The 14290-nt window shown below is 48.8% G+C and overlaps 1 protein-coding gene across 2 annotated transcripts in view; it reads right to left on the reverse strand.

The window, feature by feature from the left end:
* Positions 1–14290, reverse strand: part of ATP8A1 (ATPase phospholipid transporting 8A1) — a 121814-nt gene that overhangs the window by 97444 nt on the left and 10080 nt on the right. For both annotated transcript variants that reach the window (XM_063310654.1, XM_063310655.1), the window contains exon 2: positions 24–138. In XM_063310654.1, the coding sequence (XP_063166724.1) occupies positions 24–138 (115 nt within the window). The remainder of the gene's footprint in view (positions 1–23; positions 139–14290) is intronic.

Genomic DNA, 14290 nt, shown 5'->3' on the forward strand with positions numbered 1-14290 from the left:
TACAAAAAGTTAGTTACAAATACCTGACATGATTGCTACAGAATTTAGAGAATTGTGGTTGATTGATAAATATAGTTCTCACTTCCTCTTGATCAGCTAATGAGGTCTTCTCTGAAACATCATCTGTCTTCTCATAACCTATAAAATATTAGAAACTTATTATGTATTCAATACGTACATTTAAATACTGTGTTTATTTAAATGGAAAAACTATTTTTAAACATAAGTAGTGAGAGATATAAAAAACAATGCTTTGTACATACTGTAGTACTGTTTGTATTGATAAAATTAATTCTTCTAATTCCTATTTAGGATGATTAGATTCTTTATCTTTCCCCACTCCATTACTGACATGTTAAGATAGCTTTTCCAGTTGCTAAAAGTATTTAAACTGAATATTTTGATTAGAAAGAAATTTCATTTTATGTACTTCCAATGTTTTTTATTTATTTTACAATATTTATAGTCTGTTCCAATCTTAGTATGCTCTGGCCAGTGTTTGTTAAAGTTTTATATGATGGAATCTTGCAACTCATAGAAGTTTACAGTAGTAAAACGCAACAAATAATGTGCAGTTAAAACCAAAAATAAATGCCAAGATAACTAAAATAATTAAAATGAAAACAGTGTCAATAATTTTAGTTACGGACAGCCACCAATATTAGTTCTCAAGTCTTGTAGAACACCTAAGTCACAACTGTTGAGCAAAAAGATGCCAGGAAGACTATTCCACAGGGTTGAGACCACCAAAGACAAACACTGCCCCTGAGCCATTAATCTCATCTGTTGTGAATCAGTGATATTCAACATTTTCAACTGCAATGACCATGCTGAATTGATTGGTTCTACCTGGAAAAGCAACACCCACCTACCTAGAAGCAATGCACTTAAAAGTTAAAACTAACACTTCGGATGTACTCAGGAATCTGCTGAGAGCCTGTATAGTTGTCACATGGCTATACTGTAACTGCTCTTGCCTGCCGGCACGTAGACAGTTGCATATTACACCAACTGTGGTTTCCAGGTAGCCTTCAAAGACAATCCCATGTAGATCACATTGCAACAGTCTATCTCAGGGTTTCCCAAACCAGGTTCCGTGGAACCCTAGGTGAGAAGTCACTAGGTGTTCCCTGGGAGATTACAATTTATTTAAAAAATTATTTCAAATTCTGGCAACTTCACATTAAAGAGTTAAGTTTCATCCTTTATTTTCAGTTTAAGAACACGGTCAATGCATATATACAGGCCTACCCATGAAACAAATACAATAGTTTTGTAACTTGTGGCCTATATTTGAGCCTGAATGTGCAGGGGTTCCCTGAGGGCTGAAAAATATTTTAAGGGTTCCTCCGAGGTCAAAAAGTTGAGAAAGCCTGGTCTATCTTGATGGTGATGAGACCTTGTGTTACTGTCACCAGGTCCTCTTGCTTCAGAAAAGAGCTACAGCTGGAGCACCAACCAAAGTTGGGTGAAGGCTTCCACATTTGTGGCCTCCACCTCTTTATCCAATAGTAGTCCTGAGTCTAGAACACTTGAGTCACAGTCCTGCCCCTTCAGGGGACAGTGCTATCCCATCCAAGGTTATAAATGGAGCAGAGAGAAAACCAGCTAGTGTAGCTGTTGGGAAAATAGAACTCTGTTTTGTTAGGATTAAACTTCAGCTTTGTTTTGTCTCATACAGGTTTGTCCAGCTTCCAAATACCAGGCCAAGACTTCAGCCTGGCCCAGGATGATGGTATAAAACTGAAAATCATCATCATACACAAAGTGAAGCCAAATGTATGGTCTCAAGAAGTTATCTGAGGCCTCCCAACAAGACCTCTTAGCATTGACGGGCCTTATATTCATGCTTCTGGTGCCCACACTGATGAATAACTAGGCATCCAGCCCAAAGTTCTGGTCTCTGGCCTCAGTTGTAAAGCTACAATCATTGTGCCTCCCAAAACCACTGACTACAAGGAACCCCCAAAACCATTGCCCTTGATCTATACTTTGTCCACTGCTTTCCCAGGACATGCAGCTGTTAGCCTGCCACCTGGTTTTTCTGCCCAGTTTGAGCATCATCATCTCTGGGTCACCTCTTATGAAAAGTTCATTCCAATCATCCAAAGTCTCCCTCTTTGGTCTGAGGCCTCCTTCCATTCTCCTTTCTCTTCTCTTTCACTCCAAACACAGGTTTTGGGGTCTTCACCACCACCCAGAACCATCATACACCTAATCTGCTTCCTGTAGGTCTGACTTTCCAGTTGAAACTATTCCTTCTCAATTTTCTTCCTCTCTGCAACCATCTTCTCCCTCCTCCATTCTCCAAATCTTTGATTCTTCAGCCATGGCTGAACTGTCAGCTTCCACTTTTCCTTTTCAATTCCAGTGATCTATCGCAGCACTCTGTGGTCTCATCCACTCTCTGCTCCCCAATCCCAATGTCATTCATTTTCTACTCTTCTTCAATGCATCTCTCCACCACTGTTGTAAGCCATTACCTAATTAACCACTTTCCTCAGCGCATGCTTGCCCAGCACCATTTTAAAACATTTATTATCCATTCATTCAAATTCATAGACTTATTCAGAAATTATTTTTACTGAGTCATCTATAACTATTTTATTACAATTCCGTAGAATATTGCAAGAAATGACAATTACATTGTAATTCTTTTTTTTAATTAAAGCTTTATTAAAATTTTTAAATATATAAAAACTACAAGAAATGAAATAAACTGCAAGAAAAAAAGAATTAAAAAGTGTGAAAATACACACACACAAAAACCCTACTACATACATACTGACTTCCAACTTTCAATAACAAAGATATAGATAACTCAATATCAATCTCTTACTCTAATTTAAACTGGAACAAACATTGCTTCTATAAAACATTTCCATTCTTAATATAACATTTCTCTAAAACAAACTATTTTTCCCTCCAGATGAATATATAAAAGAAACATTTTTATAACATAATTTTCCCCCATAGACTGATAACTGAATATTCATTTGATAATGAATTGATAATCAAATATTCATATTCATTACAATTTTACTCCTAACTAAAGCATTTATATAGTTAAACATTATATCTCCACCATTACATATTTAAACAATAACCTTATTAATATCCTTTTACCCAAAATTAATTCATTGTCCCCCCCAAAAAACATATGTCTAAATCTTTAAGAGACCGTCCTAATAAAAACAATAAAACAGTTAACCCACTTCAAAATGAATTAAGGAATTTACATATCTCAGTGTTACACACAGGGCTTTCTCCTTGCAAAGTCCAACTCATCTTCAAAGTCCTTCCATCCCTTGAGGCTTACTTAAACCTTGTCTTTGGTCTTGATATTCCAAGAATGCAGCCATTTCCATTCCCTTTACACCTAAAGCTTTTACTTCTTCAAAATTGACATTCCAGAGGCAAATCATCTTCCCTTCACTTTTTGGCTTTGGGACATTACTCCTCATTTTCTTCTTTGAAAGGCACATTATTCTCACAATAACTTTCACCCTAGTCATTTTCCTTCTTTTCAGTTTGTTGGTAGCCTTTAGTTTCCCCAAGTTCTAAAAGGTGCTCCAGAGTATGAGTAACCTTAAGGTAAAACTCCTTAAAGATATCTTTAAAACCTTCCATATCCACCACAGAACATTATGGCCTCAGGATATTAGGCAAAAAGCTGTGTTGATTAGACATGAAAATGAAGGTGAGAGAGTGAGAAGAAACAAAGCCGTTCTCACTCAGCAAAAGCAGATCAAAGCTCAGATCCGCAAATTCAATTTAATTCTTTTGCAGTCCTTCAAACTTTGAAAAGATAACAGTAAACAAGCAAAAGTCTTTAAATCCAACAATACAATTTAAAAAGAAGAGAAAGAAAATATATTAAAAAAAGCCAAATTAACAAATAAATAACTTCCAAAAGTAATGAAAATCACCAAGAGGTTCCGCATTTCTTTGTTGCAAAAAGCCTCTCCTTAATAACAAATAAAAAGAAAAAAAATGTGTTTTAGAATTGGGGTGGGCAGCTTTTGAGTCCGTTTGAGGCTTCAGCATGGCTCAGGAAAAGATGGCATCCCCGCCTCCTGGCTGCTAGCTGACCAGTCAATTGCGAAAGGCTACTTTGCGGTCTTCTGGCCGTGTCCAGCTGTCTGGAGAACAGATGGGGTGATTTCTGGGGTTCTTCTTAATCTGGAGAACACTTCTGGGCTATAAGGAGACCTGCCTGAGCCCCAAAAAAGGTCCCGCTGCCCAGTCTACTGCTGGGATCACGGACACGTGTCTCAAGTTGTCAGTCCCCCACCAGAAGTCAGAATTCAATTACACTGTAATTCTTAAAGCTAATTACAACCTTTAGTTGTAAGTATATTTTATTATTCATTATACTTAAAATTTATTTTTTAAAAATAAAAGATTTTCCAAAGCAGTATTTTTTTAAAAAAAAATACTATCCCATATAACAGTGTACGTATGTATTATTTCATTTCTACAACTAATATGTCCCTCTATTTCTTGAGAAATTTACAGTATAAGATTAAAAACAAAAATCAATACAGTTACAGGTAGACCTTGCTCACCGACTGGCTCATGCAGTGATCGTTCAAAGTTACAATGGTGCTGAAAAAATTACTTTGCAACCAAGGCGTGCATTTATAATCTTTGCAGCATCTCTCTATCCTGGCCATGTGTTCACCACTACAGTCAGTGAGTACACATTGTCCTTTGCTTGACCCGTTTTTTTCTCTCCCACCTCAGAGAGAGAGATTGCTTAAACAAGCAATTTCTTCCTGAGCTGCTCTTCTCTGCAGCATAGCGCTTTCCCAAAAGGCGCTAACTGCAAATTAAGCAGCTCAGTTCTGTGACCTTAATTAGCTAGCTCTCACAGCTGCTGCCTGTAACTGACAAAACTTTAACTTTGGCTTTTGTTTGCCTCCTAAAAGGCTAGGAGCTGCCAGTGAGCTAAGCAAACAGTCTGTGTTAGCACATTCCTTTCGATGTGTATTCCCCATTCGGTGCCTTACTCTAATCCCTTCCTCTCTAAGGAATGTAAATACAAACATTAACTGCCTTCTTGCTAATTATCCCAGCATCAGGGTGAGCATTCCAAAGGCTGGGGGAGTGGGGAAAAAGGAAATCTGAAGTAAAATTGGAAGCACAGTAACCTGATTTTCCACTTAACTGTCACTTAGCACAGTTGCAAGTCCCAATTGTGGTTGCTAAATGAGGACTACCTGTGCATGCAGTCCTTCTTTAGTGACTGTCGCATTTAGCAACTGTTCAGTTATGACAGTGATAAAAAAGTAACTTTATGACCAATCCTCGCATTTATGATCTTTGCAGGTCTGTAAAGCAAAGGAAAGTTGAAGTAAGATCATAAGCACATTTGCAGTTTCACTTAGCTACCCTTCTATTTAACAGCCAAGTTGCAGGTCCCAATTTTGGTAGCTAAATGAGGACTACCTGTATAAGTTGACAATCAACCTGACACACCACTATATAGGGGGAGCATGACCTTCCTGGGCCCTAAGGAGAATGCAAGAAGTCTCAAATCCAGGGTCCCTGAAGATGACTCTCCTTGAATAGCAGGACCCTTAGCAAGCCCTCTCATCCAGATCTTTCTGGAGTAGATTCCAGATGCAAAAAGTAGTCACTTAGCCATGTAAGGTTTAAAAGATTACACCCAGCACCATGAATTACACCTGGTAGCTAACTAGAATCCTGTAAAGTTGTTACATGGATGAAACTTGGTGTCCCCATAACCACCCAAGCTGATGCTTACTGCAACAGCTGAAGCTTCCAGTTGGCTTTCAAGGACAGAAAAATGTACTCTGGATTGCAATAAACCAGCAAAGACATGAGAAGGGCATTGTTAGGATTTTTCTTAATATGGTACGGAACACCAACACAATGACTGCATTTGTTTTTCCCACGAAAAACTGTTTTATTGTACAAAACTAAATTCCTATTCCTTACTTCTAAACCTAATGCTAATTCTATGCTTGTTTCTATTTTTCTACCTATCTCATTCTACTGTCTTCCTGTCATGCGCTGCCTACCTCTGAATAACGTTCAGACACTGGGTTGCAAAGCAGGCTCTGGTTTATTTCAGGATAGGTACAACGTTGTTAGAAAAAAGCTGAGAGTGACAGGAGCGCGCCGGTGCGGGGTTTAAATACCCCGCGCCGGTCAGCGCCCCCTCGCTCTTGATCACGTCACCCCCCTTTGTCCCATGTGTTGCCCTGCCATTGGTTGAGGGTTTCCAGGATCGCCCATCCTCCGGTTTTCAATCTTCTGCTGATTGCTTTCAGCTGGGCGATCCCCGTTGCAATTGCCGCTGATGGCTTGGGTGGCTCCGTGATCCGTTTATCTATTGTCTATTAGCCGTTAGTCGTTGTGGGTTGATGGCTACTTAACTTGTCCCCCTTCACCTGTTTCCTTGTCATTGTCATGAGTGCCATTGCGCTGATGACTTTAGCTCAACGGCACTCATGACATACTGCCCCCTTTCCGAATAGTGTTCTCCCCCGGGTTTCTGGGTTTTCCCCTTAGAGCTGTCAAAACGCCACATTGTTTTTTCTTTTTTTTTTTTTTTTTTTTTTTTTTTTTTTTTCAAAAGTTCCCGCCGGAGTAGTTGTCGCCCCTCCCTTTGCTCTTCCCTCTACCACGTGCCTTCCCAGGGTGTGTCCATGGTGCGCATGCTCGGGTTCTGACCTGGCGTGCGCATGCTCCAACCACACCCTGTTTGTTTGGCTCAGTTCGGCGAGGCGAGAGGCGTGGCTGGTCGGGTGCTGCTCAGCTCCAGGTAGGGCCCTTTTTTGCTTATTTGGAGTGCGTCGCCTTTGTTGTGTCTCCTGGGCGTTGCCCCCAGGTTGCCCTGTTGACTTGCTTGCCACTCCCCCGCGGCCAGGGGGCGGGGGGAGGGTGCTGGCGATCGTTTGTCACCACCCCGTGGGCCCGGGGCGGGGGGAGTGAGTCCCGGGGGGGGGAAGGTCCACCCAAGTCGCGGGCTTGGGGGGGGCCCTTTCCCTTGGGGCACGGGAGGCGGGGGGAGGCCTGCGGGGGGGGGGGTTGGTTTTGCTGACCTTGATTGCGGTTTGTCGGGGTATGCCCGGTGAAATGCTCTGGTCAGGTCAGGCGCGTTAACGTTGTGCGCCGCCACCCATTCCGGGTGGGGGAAATGTTTCCACCTGACCAGATAGTGTAGAGTTCCTCGTTGCTTACGGGAGTCGAGGATGTCCCTGATCTCGAAGTGGTGTTGCCCGTCGATCATTAGCGGTGCGGGCTGTGGCATGCTTGGGTGCCATCGGGAGGAGGTCGCCGGTTTTAGGAGGCTGGTATGGAACACCGGGTGGAGTCTCCGGAGGTTGTGTGGCAGGTCCAGGCGTATTGCTACCGGGTTCACTATTTGCGTGACTCGGAACGGCCCGATGTACTTAGGCCCCAGTTTTTTCGAGGGTTGGGTTGACTTTAGGAACTTGGTGGAGAGATAGGCCATATCCCCCGCCTGGAACGTCGGTTGTTGTCGCCGGTGCTTGTCGGCCTGCTCTTTGTAAGCAGCCTGTGCCTCCTTCAGCGCCGCCGTGATTACCGGCCATGCTTCCGCGATCTTCCGTCCCCAGTCGCTGGCGTCCACCTGGGGTTCCGGGGGTTGAGGTAGCTCCGGTATGGGGACGAAGTCGCGCCCCGAGACTACTTCGAACGGGGTTTTTCCCGTGCTCGTGTGGACGGCGTTGTTGTATGCGACTTCGGCGAACGGGAGCAGTTCAGCCCAGTCGTCCTGGTGGTAGTTCGTATAGGATCGTATAAATTGCTCTAAGGTGGCATTAAGAACCTCAGTGGCTCCGTCCGTCTGCGGATGCCAAGCCGTAGACAGGGCCTGTTGGGTCCCCGTCAGCTTCAAGAAGGCCCGCCAGAATTTGGAGGTGAACTGTGTGCCCCTGTCGGTCACCACACGTGCGGGACATCCGTGTAGCCTGTACACGTGGATGAGGAAGAGTTTGGCTAGTTGTTGTGAGGATGGGACTGACGTGCAGGGGATGAAGTGGGCCTGCTTTGAGAAGTAGTCCTTCACCACCCAAATGGCCGTTTTCTTCTGGCTGGGTGGGAGGTCCACTATAAAATCCATAGAGATTTCCTCCCATGGGCGGGAGGGTTCTGCCACCCGTTGCAATAGCCCCGCGGGTTTGCCTGGTGCCCGTTTGGCCCTAGCGCACGTTGGGCAGGACGCCACGTAGGTTTTTACGTCTCGCCTGAGCGCGGGCCACCAGAATTGCCGCCGTGTTAGGTGTAGGGTCTTGAGGAACCCAAAGTGTCCCGCTTGCTTGGCGTCGTGTGACCTATGCAAGATCGCCTGGCGTTGCGAGTCCGGGACGTAGATTCTGCCTTCCCCCCATGCTAGGTCTTGCGCCATCGTTACCTTGTCGGGGTTTGCCAGGAACCAGGGGTCGGTTTTGAGGGCGGCGGCGAGGTCCGTGCGCATTCCCCCTGGTAGTTGCGGTTGCCTTCTTTCCGTCGCCGGTTGTCCCGCCGTCGGCTGCGCCGTAGCGTCGAGCTGCCTCCGTGCGCCGCTTCGGGTGGTCACGGCCATCCCCAGTTGCGAGGCGGATAGGACCGTCCCAATGGTGTCTGGGGCGGGCTCTTCGTCTTGGGGCAGCCGGGAGAGGGCGTCGGCCAGGAAGTTCTTCTTGCCCGGCATGAACTTCAACTGGAAATCAAAGCGGCTGAAGAATTGTGCCCATCGGACCTGTTTTGGGCTAAGGCGTCTAGGCGTTCGTAGGGCCTCGAGGTTCCGGTGGTCCGTCCAGACCTCGAATGGTTGGGTGGCTCCCTCGAGTAGGTGACGCCATGTTTCTAGTGCCGATTTCACCGCAAAGGCTTCTTTCTCCCAGACGTGCCATCGCCTCTCTGTCTCGGAGAACTTCCTTGACAGGTAGGCGCATGGTTTCAGGAGCCCCGTGGAGTCTTTTTGTAGCAGGATGGCTCCCAGGGAGAAGTCTGAGGCGTCGGCTTGGACCACGAACGGCCGTTCTGGGTCCGGGTGCGCGAGGATTGGCTCCGTCGTGAACAGCGCTTTCAGCTTGTCGAATGCGGTCTGGCACGCGGGAGTCCAATTCAGCACTGTGCCTGGGTTCTTGGCGCGTCTGGTGTCCCCCACCCCTTTGGTTTTGAGGAGGTCCGTTAAGGGGAGGGCTATCTCAGCGAACCCCCGGGCGAAGGACCTGTAGAAATTCGCGAATCCCAGGAAGCTCTGTAGTTGCCGTCTGTTGCGGGGCCGCTCCCAGTTTAGTACCGCTTCGACTTTTGCGGGGTCCATTTCGATGCCGTCCCCGGAGATTCGATACCCCAAATAGTCCAGGCGCTCTTTGTGAAACTCGCACTTTGTGGGCTTTGCATAGAGCTGCGCCCTTCTGAGCTTGTCGAGGACTTGCCTGACTAAGGTTACGTGTTCCTCGTATGTTTTTGTGTAAATAAGGACGTCGTCGATGTAGACCAGGACCCCTTTAAACAGATGTTCATGCAGTACCTCATTGATGAGCTGCATGAACACCCCAGGGGCCCCCGCGAGTCCGAAGGGCAGTACCTTGTACTGGAAAGCGCCTAGGGGGCAGTTGAACGCCGTCTTCCATTCGTCCCCCTCCCTGATTCGGATGCGATAGTACGCCTCGCGCAGGTCCAATTTGGAAAAGACTTTGCCCGTGGACAGGTGGGCGAGCATGTCCTTCACCAGGGGTAAGGGGTATTTGTTGGACAGGGAAGCCGCGTTTAGGCCCCGGTAGTCGGTACAGAGCCGTAGGGTCCCGTCTTTCTTCTCCCGGAATAAGACGGGGGCTCCGACCGGTGAGCATGCTGGCTCTATAAATCCCCTGTCTAGGTTTTTATCGATGAACTCCCGGAGGGTTGCCATCTCCTTCGGGGTCATCGAATAGATCTTTGGTCTAGGTAGGGGGACGTCGGGCAGTAGGTCGATTCGGCAATCCGTCTTGCGGTGGGGGGGTAGTTGGTCTGCCTCTGCTTCTCCGAAGACCTCGGAGAAGTCGGCGTATTGTTCCGGTAGGTCTGCAGTGGTAGCGGCGTTGTCTTGTGTGGTCGCCTCCGCTCGTCCTACCGTGGGGTTGCTTTTGCCAGCTGGTACTGGTGCTCGATACTCGCCGTCGCCGAATGTGAAGGTGCGGGTCGCCCAGTTGATCCGCGGGTTGTTTTTCGCGAGCCATGGCATCCCCAGGACTGCAATGGGCCGTCCGATGGGCGTGACTACGAACGACGTGCGCTCGGTGTGAGTGCCCATTTGCAGGGTGACCGGCTCGGTTTGTAGCGTGGCTGGTTTCCCCCCCGCTGTGGAGCCGTCCAGCTGGTGGAATGCTAGCGGCGTGGGGAGGGGGAAGCAGCGGAGTTCGAGTTTGGCGACTAGGTCGGGGTGGATAAGGTTTTTTGAGCACCCCGAGTCCACTAGTGCCGCGGCCGTGGTGGCTCCGTTGCCGGCAGAGAGTTGAATTGCTGCCAATATTACGGAGCTTTTGTCGTTTCGTTGAGGTGGTTCGCGTTGCTGTCCCGCCGCCTGCCTCGCCACGCGTTTCAGGGCAAGCGGGGAGCATTTCCCGCCGGCTGGTCGGGGTCGGTATTGTCCTCTTCTCCCCAGTAAGCGTCCCAGCCATCTTCCGGTGTCGCTGTGGCCACGGTCATTCGGCGGTGAGGGGGCGGCCCCGGGTTGGGTGGTTTGGGGCTAATTTTCGGGGCGGGCTTGGGCGCGCTGGTCGGCAGTCGGTTGGCGAAGCAGTCCGCCGTCTTGTGCCCTAATTTGCCGCACCTCCCGCAGGGCTCCCGGTTGAACTTCATTTTTGGGTATATGGGGCCGGCCATCCCCCCGTGTGGTGCGGGTACCTTTTTCCCGACATAGTTTGTGTCTTCCGTGGTTGTCATAAGGAAGGTGCGGTGCGCGTGTTCGGCTTTCCCCGCGAGGTGGATCCACCCGTGTAACGTTTCTGGGTCGTCGCGGTAGAGGGCCCATTGGAGAACGTCGCGGTTGAGCCCCTTTTTGAAGATTTCTAGCAGGGTGGTCTCAGACCAGTCGCAGACCTTTCCCGCGAGGGCTTTGAACTCCAGGGCGTAGTCAGGGACCGTGCGTGTGCCCTGTTTAAGTCTCTGGAGTGCGCTTTTCGCCCGTACTTTAGCTAGGGGGTCTTCGAAATAGTTTTTCATCTCGTTGATGAAAGCAGGGAAGGTGGCGAGGGCGGGGGAGCTGGACTCGTACAGTTGGACGTACCAGTCCGCCGCCCTGTCTTGGAGTTTGATCGCCACGGCGGCGATCTTGTCGGCCTCGGAGTCATAGGAGTGTCCGTGCCTCCCCATGAACTCCCTAGCGTTGGTCACAAAAAACGAGAGTTTTGTGGGGGTCCCATCGAAGAAGATGGGGAAGTCCTTTGGGGCCCGGGCGTTTTGTGCGGCCCCGCCTCTCGCTTCTCGGGGTGTGGTGTCGGCCGCCTGTGCCGTCTGCTGGCCCTCCGCTGGCCCGTGTGGGTTCGATGCTTCGCTCGGGGTGTGGGCTTGTGCGGGGACGTCGTTGGGTGGCGCGGGGGGCATAAGCGCCTGGAGCATGGTCCGGAGTTCCGTCAGCTGAGCCCGCATGGCCGCGAGTTCAGCTCGTGCCTCCTCGTCCACAGCCCGCGCCGCCGCTGGGGCCGGTTCCGTTGGCGCGTCCTCGGGGGTGGGTTGCCGGCGGGGTTCATCGTCCCTCTGCCGCGGGTCCGCTTCCTCCGCCGTCTGATGGGTGTCTCCGTCGTCCTCCTCCGTGTCGAGCGCCGTGGGGCTGTCGCTCCACGCCCGTTGCTGGGGTGCGATGTGGGGCGCGGGGTCCTCCGCTGGTTTCGGAAGTCGTGCTGCTCCCTCCCGCGGTCGGGTTGCCTCCGTCGCCATCTCCCCTTGGGGTTGGAGCTGAGGCTCGGGTCGGGTTGGGTGGGCGTCCATGGCTCCGGGAGTCCGCGGTGCCTCTGGCCTCGGTCGGTCCTCCTCTGCCTCTTGCCGCGCGGCTCGCCCTCCTTGCCCGCGCCGTTCCGGCCTCATCTTGCTGGTCTTCTCGCCGTCTACTCCTCCCGCGGCTCGTTGTCGTCCGGTGGGGCTCGGCGAGGCTGAGTTTATGACTCTCAGCTTTATGTCATGCGCTGCCTACCTCTGAATAACGTTCAGACACTGGGTTGCAAAGCAGGCTCTGGTTTATTTCAGGATAGGTACAACGTTGTTAGAAAAAAGCTGAGAGTGACAGGAGCGCGCCGGTGCGGGGTTTAAATACCCCGCGCCGGTCAGCGCCCCCTCGCTCTTGATCACGTCACCCCCCTTTGTCCCATGTGTTGCCCTGCCATTGGTTGAGGGTTTCCAGGATCGCCCATCCTCCGGTTTTCAATCTTCTGCTGATTGCTTTCAGCTGGGCGATCCCCGTTGCAATTGCCGCTGATGGCTTGGGTGGCTCCGTGATCCGTTTATCTATTGTCTATTAGCCGTTAGTCGTTGTGGGTTGATGGCTACTTAACTTGTCCCCCTTCACCTGTTTCCTTGTCATTGTCATGAGTGCCATTGCGCTGATGACTTTAGCTCAACGGCACTCATGACACTTCCTATTACTATAAATTTACAACTATTTCTATTCTAATCTACAAATTGCCATCTCTATGTCTATGTTTCTCTCTCCATGTTTGGTAGCACTATGTTTTCCTTTCTTAACTACTTCTTAGCTCTTTAAATATTCTCCTATCCCCCAGGTCTTGTTGCCAATCTCAGTCCATCTGCATGTGAAAACACTTTTCACTCCTCTATAGACTTGCAAGAAGATCAAACCAGTCCATACTCCAGGAAATCAAGCCAGACTGCTCATTTGAGGGAATGATATTAAAGGCAAAACTGAAATACTTTGGCCACATAATGAGAAGACAGGACACCCTGGCGAAGATGCTGATGCTAGGGAGAGTGGAAGGCAAAAGGAAGAGGGGCCGACCAAGGGCAAGGTGGATGGATGATATTCTAGAGGTGATGGATTCATCCCTGGGGGAGCTGGGGGTGTTGACGACTGACAGGAAGCTCTGGCATGGGCTGGTCCATGAAGTCACAAAGAGTCGGAAGCGACTAAACGAATAAACAACATAGACTTGCAAATGGAAACTCTCCCCCACAGCTCTGTTGCTGGAGCTGGTTTTTGGAGCTCTGCACTTGGGCTTCTGCACATGATGGGCTTGCTTGGGTTTGCAGGCTTTGGGTGGGCTCTTTCCCTCCCCCATCTCACAACTCTGTCTCTGAGCGGTCTTGCAGCTCCAAGAATTGAAGTTTTCTCTTGTTGTCTGAAGACTGCTGCTGAGGTGCTTGCCTTTGGGTTGGAGGTTTCTCTTTCCTGCGTCTCTGCTGCCTTCCTAGGTTGACTCCTTTCTTGACACACCCACACACACGCTTGTTTTGGGCTGAAACAAACTCTCCAATTAAGGAGAGGGTGGGGCTGTTTAACCCTCCTTCCCAGGTAGCACCAAAACTCTGGATCCTAGGAGGAAAAAATGCCTACTCAATTTGGGTAAGTTCATTCTTCACAGGCATGGATCTCTTGAGTAAAGTTTCCTGATCCAGCAAAGCTGTAACTACCACACAAGATATAATTGTGGTGGCAGGAAACATGAGTCCAGAAAGAAGACTCCGAAGTGCAGGGTAGCTGCATCTGGGAGAATGCTACTCCATTCAGAGTCAAAGAAAGGCTATCCATCCGCTTCTGAATCCACGGCCACTCTGTCTTGGTACGATTCAGTTTAACCTGTTTTTCCTCATCCAAACTTAACAGCCTCCAGGCACTGGGTCAGGACCTCTACTATATCTCCTATCCAGCTCAGAATGCAGATATAGTGGGTATCGTCAGTATATTGATGACATCTTACTCCATGCCAGCAAATGACCCTCTCCCAGTGACTTCATGTAGAGGTTAAACAGCAGGGGAAGACTGAACTCTGCAGCAACTTATAATAAGAGTTGTTCTCTGATAATTAAAAAAAATTATAATGTCACATCAATAAAAGATCACAGAGTTGCACCTATGCTTCTGCTCTCCCCTCAACCTGCATTTGTGCATCCCAGTATGCATTGAGTAGAGGGCAGGCTGCAAACGCTCTGCTCTGAGTTGCAGGACCAAATGGGAAGAGGGAGGGTCTTAGAATTGGACATAGAGATGCACTGGGGAATTTTTTTTCCTCTATAGATCCAGTCTGATGCAGTCCATTCTCAAAACGTGATCTTCCTTTTGCCAGCTTCTCCTCCCACAACAAATTTGGATAAGTTG

This window comes from Candoia aspera, chromosome 8, assembly GCF_035149785.1.
Source record: "Candoia aspera isolate rCanAsp1 chromosome 8, rCanAsp1.hap2, whole genome shotgun sequence".
NCBI lineage: Eukaryota > Metazoa > Chordata > Lepidosauria > Squamata > Boidae > Candoia > Candoia aspera.